Genomic DNA, 7,873 nt, shown 5'->3' on the forward strand with positions numbered 1-7,873 from the left:
CTAGCCGAGGAAGCGGCGATACAGCCACACAACGTGCCCCCATGCCCGGGCGAGCCCCCGGCGGGCACAGTGCGCCATGCACACGATGACTCCAAGGAGGCAGCGCCCAACGCGCGCCACGAAGCTGCACGCTGCCCTCCACGCGCCGTCCCGCCCGCGCAGCGCCCGCTCCACTCGCTCCGCGAGCACGCTGCATTGCTCCTCCACATCCCCCTCGTGCCTGCTGCTGAGGGCGCTGGCCTCGTGGTAGAGCTCGTTGGTGTAGTGGGCGTTTCCGTTGGCCGTCAGCACGCTCTGGGCGAGCGCGAGCAGCTCCGCGACCTGCGCGGCGCGCTCTGCCCCGGCCGCCCGGTTGTTGAACGCGCAGTACCGGTTCCCGCAGCCCGCGATCAGTCTCTGGAGAGCCGCGTTTTCCGTGCCCGTCACGTACTCACGCAAGGACCCGTCCCCCAAGTCCTCCTTGCGTGTGAAGAGCACGATGGTGTGGCCCTTGGCCGCGTGTCCAAAGACGCTCCAGATGTCCTCGGCGGCAGCCTGGTCCTCCTCGGTGTAGCGGCCCAGCTGGGTCACCAGCAGCAGCACGTGCGGTCCCGGCGCCGAGAGCAGCAGGCAGCGGGCGAGCTCGCGGTGCCAGGCGCGGCCGGAGCGCGGCGCGCCGAAGACGGCCGGCGTGTCGGTGACCACGAGCCGCCTGCCGCGGCGCACGGCGCTCGCGCTCGCGCCCCGCCGCGTCACCGGCTGCCGCGCCGACAGCCGCGACTCGAACGCCGGCCGCCCCAGGATGGTGTTGCCCGTCGCGCTCCTCCCGCTCCCGCTCTTGCCGACGAGCAGCAGCCTCAGCTCCGTCTGCCCCGCTTCCTGGGCGTCCCACGCGCCTGCGTGGAGCAGAGGTTGTGAAGAGGCTTGAGATGGATAGCGCAGAGGCAGCAGGACCGGGGCTTCTGCTCCGGCCACTGCACAGCAGCTGGGGCAGGGGGGCGGGTGGGTGGCTGTCCCCGTGCTGGGGATGCTGTCACATTGTGGGGACAGGGGCGCAGAGGTGTCCCGCTGGAGGTGAGCGCCACGTGCAGCCCCGGGGCTGCTCATGCTTGGCAGTGCCCAAGCCCTGGCACAGGCTGCCCAGGGAGGCTGTGGAGTCTCCGTCTTTGGAGACCTTTAAACCCACCTGGACGCAGCCCTGTGCCCCGTGCTCTGGGTGACCCTGCGTGAGCAGGGGGTTGGACTGGATGACCGCTGAGGTCCCTTCCAACCCTGAGCATTCTGTGATTCTATGCCCACGTGCCTTGCAGCCGAGGGACGGGTCCTGCTCCTTGCCCTGCGCTGCCCCAGGCTGCACGGCGCTGCCCACGCTCCCTTCCTCTTGCCCTTTGTGCTGCGTTGAACCATAGAGCCCTTCTGGTGGGAAAAGACCTTTGGGATGGAGCCCAAGCATAAGCCCCTCAACGTCGTTCCTGTTAAACCGTGGCCCTGGGAGCCTCATCTCCCCGTTTCCTGAACACCGCCGGGGATGGTGGTTTCCCCTCCTCCCTGGGCAGCCTCTTTCAATACTTGCCTACTTTTCTGCATAGACTTTTTTCCTAATATCTAACCTGAACCTCCTCTAGGGCAACCTGAGGCCATTTCCTCTTGTCCTTGTTCCCCTTGCCCTCCTTTGCACGGAGGCTGGGAGCTGGAGAGCAAATCCAGATGTCACTGGACTTCTTCCTCAGCCAGTGTGGAAAGAGTGGCCTCCAAGGGTGGTTCAGCCCTGGGGGGCTCTACACAAACTCCCACGGATCAGAACCGTGTCCAGCAAACCCGGGGCCTCCGGCACGTCCTTTGGTCATGCGAGGAACCAGGCCCTCCAGATGCAAGGGGGTCATTGCAAAAGGCAGTAACGTGCACGCGTGTCCTTACCGGGGCCGGTGTCCTCATCCTCTCCATGTCTCATGTTTGCTGGACTGCCTGTGAGAAAAGGGTGGTACTGGAGATGCAAATTCCATAGGCAGAACAACACTCAATGCACACGCAAGGAATTCCCAGGAATGAAGCTTTCTCTTTGAACTGAATATTTTCCTCTGCATGGGTTACAGGGACGCTTATCAGGACATGCAGGACTGGCACGGCAGGGTTGCCCAAGGTGTTCTCAGCTTCCTGGAGGAGTGTGAAGAGCTGAGACAACTGAGGACAAATGCAGGGATGCAGGGACATACATGGAGATCTGTCTAGGGGTGGATGATGGGCTGGTGAGTAAGGATTAAAGGCAAGGTTAAAAGGGGTGATTCCGTTGGGGGTGTTTGCTGCAGGCCAAGTAGAAGAGGCCTTCTGCAGAAAGCTGCAAGGAGCCACATGACCACAGGCCCCGGTTCTCATGGTGGACTTCAACCACCTTGATATCTGCCAAAACCACAACACAGCTAGGCACCAAAGTCCTGGCGGTTCCTGCAAAATATTGATGATAACTTTCAGGTGCAGGTGATATAGAGAAGTCAACTAGATGAGCTACTCTGATGGACCTTGTTCTAGTGAAGAAGGGGACGCTGGCTGGAGATGTGAAGATGGGGGCGCAGCTTTGGCCTCAGTGAACATGACATGGTGGAGTTCAGGATCCTGAGAGGAGGAAGCAGGCAGAAGGTAAGATCACACGCCTGGACTTCACCAGAGCACAGTGGCCTCTTCAGGGACCTGCATGGAAGAATCCCATAGGATACAACCCGAGAAGGAAGAGAGGTCCAAGAGAGTGGGTTGATGCTCAAGGTTCACTTCCTCCAAGGTCAAGGCTGGTGCATGCCAATGAGCAAAGATTCGAGCAAAGGGGGCGGGAGACCTGTGTGAATGAGCAAGGAGCTCCTGGAATAGCTTAGACAGAAGAAGGAGGTGTGCACAAGATGGAAGCAGGGACGGGCCACTTGTGAGGAACAGAGCAACGTTGTCCAGGGCACAAGGATGGGACTAGGAGGCCAAGGCCCATTAGGAGTTGAACCTGGCAAGASATGTCAAGGGCAGCAAGAAGAAGAACTTCAAATACACCAGTAGCAAAAGGAAGACTGGCGAGGATGTGGGCCCATTGCTGAGCGGGGCAGGGGACAGAGGACACACAAGAGGAGGAGATACCCATTGCTGCCCTTGCTTCAGCCTCTGCTGCTCGGACGGGCCCTGGAGAACCCCTGGCCGGGGGATGAGGGCAGCAGTGGCCGCTGTCTACCCAAGGTTCAGCAAGGGCTTGGGCGCTGTCAAACACCCTGCCAGGAAGCCCAGGCTGGGGGTGCAGGACGGGGACGGGGCTGGGACCCGGCTCAAAGGCAGAGCCCAGCAGGGTGTGAGCAGTGGGACAGGGTGGCGCTGGAGACCTGGAGCTGGCGGGGAGCCCAGGGGCCCGTACGGGTCCAGTCYGGTCCCGCTGAGTGCCCAGGGCCGGGTGGGGGGAACAGAGCCCCCTCGGCGTGTTTGCTGAGGACCCCAAACAGGAGGAGCCGCCGAGGGCTGCGCGGGCACCGCAGGGACCTGCGCAGGGTGCAGGGCCGGGCACAGAGGAGCCCTGGGGGTTCAGCCCAGGCCAGGGCGGGCTCCTTCCTTGGAGGTGCTCRAGACCCTCCCGGCAGGGGCTGGGGCGGGGGGCTCAAGCTGCCCCTGCCGCCTGACCCACCAGGCAGCGGCTGTTTGGGGCAGCCCTGCTCGAGGCTCGTCGGGAACGTGGCTCTTTTGGGGGACCCTTTCCCCCCGGGCAGGGCCAGAGCGGCCGCGGGCAGCGCGGGGGGCTCAGCAGCAGCCGCGGCAACGGGCCGGGACGCAAAGAGAGGCGAAGGACGGGGCACGGCGGCGAGGAGCTCTGCGCGGGSCCGGCGAGGAGCTCTGCGYGSKGCCGCGGCTCCCTGCACGGACACGGCCCGGCCCTCCCCACCGCCACGGGAGCCCCCGCAGCTCCCGGGAGGCCACCGYGGGCCGTGCCCGTTTGCCGCCTGCTCCGGAGGCTCCGGGGGACCCACGGCGCCGTCTCGCCGCCTGCGCTCCCTGCGCGCCCGGAGCGGCTCGGACGTGCCGCGCTGGCCGCCCGCCCTGCCCCGTCCCAGCGCCCTTGCAGAGAAGGGGAGCGCGGGGTCACCTACCTGCGCCTGTGCTCCCCAMGGAGSGCCCCGCTCCCCGAGGCGCCCCGCAGCCCCGCGAGCCCCGCGGCCCGCCCGGAGCCGCCTCCCCGCAGGAGCCGCCGCAGCCGCCGCTCCGCTTTCGGTTTCCGCGCAGCGAGGGCAGTGGGCGGGAGGAGGGCGACCCGCCGTGAGCCAGCCCCTGCTCCAACCCTGCTCTAATTCCTGCTTTAACCCCTGCTCTAACCCCTGCACCAACCCCTGCTCTAACCCCTGCCCCAACCCCTGCTCCAGCCCCTGCTCCAACCCTGCTCTAATTCCTGCTTTAACCCCTGCTCTAACCCCTGCACCAACCCCTGCTCTAATCCCTGCTCCAGCCCCTGCTCCAAACCCTGCTCCAAACACTGCTCTAACCCCTTCACCAGCCCTGCCCCAAACTCGGCACCAAGCCCTGCCCCAATCCCTGCCCAAACCCTGCCCCAGCCCCTGCCCCTGCCCCAATCCCTGCCCAACCCCTGCTCCAGCCCCTGCTCCAAACCCTGCCCCAGCCCCAGCACCAGCCCCTGCACCAACCCCTGCCCCTGTCCTGCGCTCTGGAAGATGCTGCCCTGCATCACGAGCGTTTGCCCCTACTACCACGGACCCACCGTCGGGAGGAGAGGACCCCGGTGCAGAGTGGGCAAACAAGGGGGAAGATTCCCGACAGATTCCCCATGGGCTGACATTGCCAGCCAAGGGACTCTGCATTTGGGAAGATGGGGAGCTCTTTGCTCCAGGGCAGCCCCCTTGGGTATCACAGAACCCCGCTGACGTCACCCGGGGTTGTCCCTGCCCAGGGTTGTCCCTGCTCTTGGCTCTCTGCAAAATGCTCCAAGCTGGACAAGGATGCAGCCCCTGAACCTGAGCGGCAACATGAGCCCTGGGCTCACCGGCCACTGAGGAGGCTTTTCCAGCAAATGAGTGAGTTTCCATAAATGCATTCCATAAATTCCATAAATCCTTCTCCTGCCCATACAGCCCCCATCAAGACAGGGCTGCAGAGGTGAGGTTAATGCCAGGGGTTTGTGCACGGCTACGTCGGCAGCTTGCAGGGTCCACGGGCGGCAGCCACTCGGCCTGGGGCAGCAGGGACCCGCAGGGATCTCGTGGCTCCCAGGAGGCTCCTTGGAGAGGTCCCTGCTCAAGGAGAGATCCTGGCGTGCAGCCCCTGCCTTGTGAGGAGAGCTCAATGGGCTCCCCGGCTGTCCCTGTGTTTAGGGGAGAAGATGATGCACTTAGAGTCGCTCCTGCGTTTCAGAGAGTTTTGGCTGGTTCCTGCACCATTAGCCCTATCTGCGTCTCAGGCTGCAGCCATGGGGCCTGTTCTTGAGGGGTGATGTGTGAGTGGGGAGGAAATCAGGGAGGCAGCCCCCAGGAGCAGATAATGTCCCTGGTGGTTAACACCTCAACAGGGCTACCTGAAAAGTCAGGTTGGGCTGGGCACGGAGCACCCCCGTCACCCTGGCACGGAGCACCTCCATCACCATGGCACGGAGCACCCCTGTCACCCTGGCATGGAGCACCCCCATCACCGTGGGTATGGAGCACCCCCGGCACCCTGGCATGGAGCACCCCCATCACCGTGGGTATGGAGCACCCCCGTCACCCTGGCACGGAGCACCCCCGTCACCATGGGCACAGAGCACCCCCATCACCCTGGCATGGAGCACCCCCATCACCMTGGGTATGGAGCACCCCCGTCACCGTGGGCATGGAGCACCCCCGTCACCCTGGGCATGGAGCATCCCTGTCACCGTGGACATGGAGCACCCCCATCACCATGGGTATGGAGCACCCCCGTCAACCTGGCACGGAGCACCCCTGTCACCCTGGTGTCCCCTGGCCCCATTCCCAGACTCCTGTTTTCCCTCTAACACCGCCTGGGACATCCCGGCCATCTCCACCATCCCCGGCTATGCTGCATGTCCCCCTGGCTCCACAGTGTCCCCCCCAGTGGGAATGGTGCCAGGCAGCCCTGCAACCTCGTGCATCACGTTGCGCCTTGGTACGTGGTGGAGAACCAGGGCAGGGAACCCCGCAGCGCCAYGCGGTGACGGGCGGCCCCGCGAGGGAGTCTGCAGGGCAGGCACGGGCAGCTGGTGCCCGTCTGCCTCCTGCAGGCACAAGGGCCCCTTCCTTTCCCTGGGAAGCTCCTTCCCAAGGCGCTTGGCACCAAACTCCAGGCACATGGTGAGCCAGGGTCCCTCTCCCCGTGTCCTCGCCGCTTTGGGCATGTCCCGCTGATCCTGGTTCCCACTGAGCCCAGCCCCATTCCAGTCCCCCTCTTCACCCCTTCCCTTCCCCATCTTATCCCAGACCCTGTCCAGTCCCGGTTCCCGCTAATCCTGGTCCCCATCCAATCCCAGACCCTGTCTAGCTCCAGTTCCTGCTGATCCTGGTTCGCACTGATCCCAGACCTGTCCAGTCCCGGTTCCTGCTGATCCTGGTTCCCACTGATCCCAGACCTGTCCAGTCCCGGTTCCTGCTGATCCTGGTTCCCACTGATCCCAGCCCCACGCCAGTCCCCCTCTTCACCCATTCCCTTCCCCGTGTGATCCCACTCCCTGTCCACTCCTGCTCCCCACTGCCCCCTGCCCTCATCCGGTGCCGGTGCCGTCCCCACGATGCCGATGTCCCCGGGGGTCCCCGCCGCTCTCCCCGCGGGCCGGTCCCTGCGCCGAGGCTGCCAGAGCGGAGCAGCGACCCCCGGTGTCAGCGCAGGGAACGGCACCGGCACCGGCTCCGTGTGGCCCGGGGACGAGCAGCCACCTGGGGCTCGGGCCGTGGGAGCCCAGACCCGGACTGTGGTCCCAGGAGCACGAGGACTCAGTGACCCCAAGGCCTCTGGGGACCGGGACGCAGTGATGGAGACCCCACGGACGCAGCCCCCCACGGCACAGAGACCCCGGGGGTGCAAGGACCAGGGAGGAGGAGACCCCGGCATCAAGGAGCTCCACACTCCGGGTCACAGGGACCTCGGGGTGCCGGGAGCCCGGGCCGTGGGGCTGCACCGCACCCGGGGACGAGTCCCGTGTCCCGGCAGCCGAGGGGGCAGCAGCCTGGCGCAGGGAGCCCGTCCTGGCCTGGGGAGCCTGTCCCAGAACAGGGAGCCCATCCCGGACCAGGAAGCACATCCTGGCGCAAGGAGCCTGTCCTGGCGCAGGGAGCCCATCCTGGCCCGGGGAGCTCGTTCTGGCCCAGGGATCCCGTCCTGGAGCAGGGAGCCCGTCCTGGCTCGGGGAGCCCGTCCTGGAGCAGGGAGCCCGTCCATGGTCCGCAGAGCTCGTCCCAGCCTGGAGAGCCCAGCCTGACCTGGGGAGCCCATCCTGGCCCATAGAGCCCATCCTGGCCCAGGGAGCCCATCCTGGCACAGGGAGCCCGTCCTGGCCCGGGGAGCCCGTCCTGGCCTGGGGAGCCTGTCCCAGACCAGGGAGCCCATCCTGGCCCATAGAGCCCATCCTGGCCCAGGGAGCCCATCCTGGGACAGGGAGCCCGTCCTGGCCCGGAGAGCCCGTCCTGCCCGGCGCTATTTGCCGCTCAAATCCGGAGGCTCCGTGTCCCCTCCTAGTGACAGCTCCTGCCACCGGGAGCAGAGCCCGGTGCCACCCGCCCTGCCTGCAGCAGCGGGGGAGGCTCCTGGTGCATCTTGGTGGCGGCCTGGGACAAAACCGGTGTCCCCGGGCGAGCTGCACGAGGGACCCCAGCGGCTTCTCCTCTCCGAATCCCGCCGGGTGGCCGGCACCTCGAGCGGCGCTTCCACAACACGGCGCTTC

General features: G+C 65.6%; 2 protein-coding genes across 2 annotated transcripts in view; both read right to left on the reverse strand.

Annotated features, from left to right (window-relative positions):
• LOC112951564 (GTPase IMAP family member 1-like) lies at nucleotides 1–1,930 on the reverse strand. Its single transcript, XM_026044271.1, has 2 exons — nucleotides 1,897–1,930; nucleotides 1–875 (listed from the first exon to the last, which is right to left on the reverse strand). The coding sequence occupies exons 1-2, from the start codon at nucleotides 1,928–1,930 to the stop codon at nucleotides 1–3; spliced, it is 909 nt and encodes a 302-aa protein (XP_025900056.1).
• Nucleotides 1,931–2,248: 318 nt separating this feature from the next.
• Nucleotides 2,249–7,873, reverse strand: part of LOC112951565 (zinc finger protein 32-like) — a 17,181-nt gene continuing 11,556 nt past the window's right edge. Inside the window, exon 6 of the mRNA XM_026044272.1 lies at nucleotides 2,249–2,376. Within this exon, the coding sequence (XP_025900057.1) occupies nucleotides 2,249–2,376 (128 nt within the window). The remainder of the gene's footprint in view (nucleotides 2,377–7,873) is intronic.

The sequence above is a fragment of the Nothoprocta perdicaria genome, unplaced genomic scaffold, assembly GCF_003342845.1.
Source record: "Nothoprocta perdicaria isolate Ctin4 unplaced genomic scaffold, notPer1 scaffold_357, whole genome shotgun sequence".
Lineage (NCBI taxonomy): Eukaryota > Metazoa > Chordata > Aves > Tinamiformes > Tinamidae > Nothoprocta > Nothoprocta perdicaria.

Coding starts and splice junctions, on each gene's coding strand:
- LOC112951564 (XM_026044271.1), bottom strand. CDS start 1,930: ATGAGACATGGAGAGGATGAGGACACCGGCCCCG. Junction 876..1,896: donor GGATGAGGACACCGGCCCCG/GTAAGGACACGC, acceptor TGCTCCACGCAG/GCGCGTGGGACGCCCAGGAA.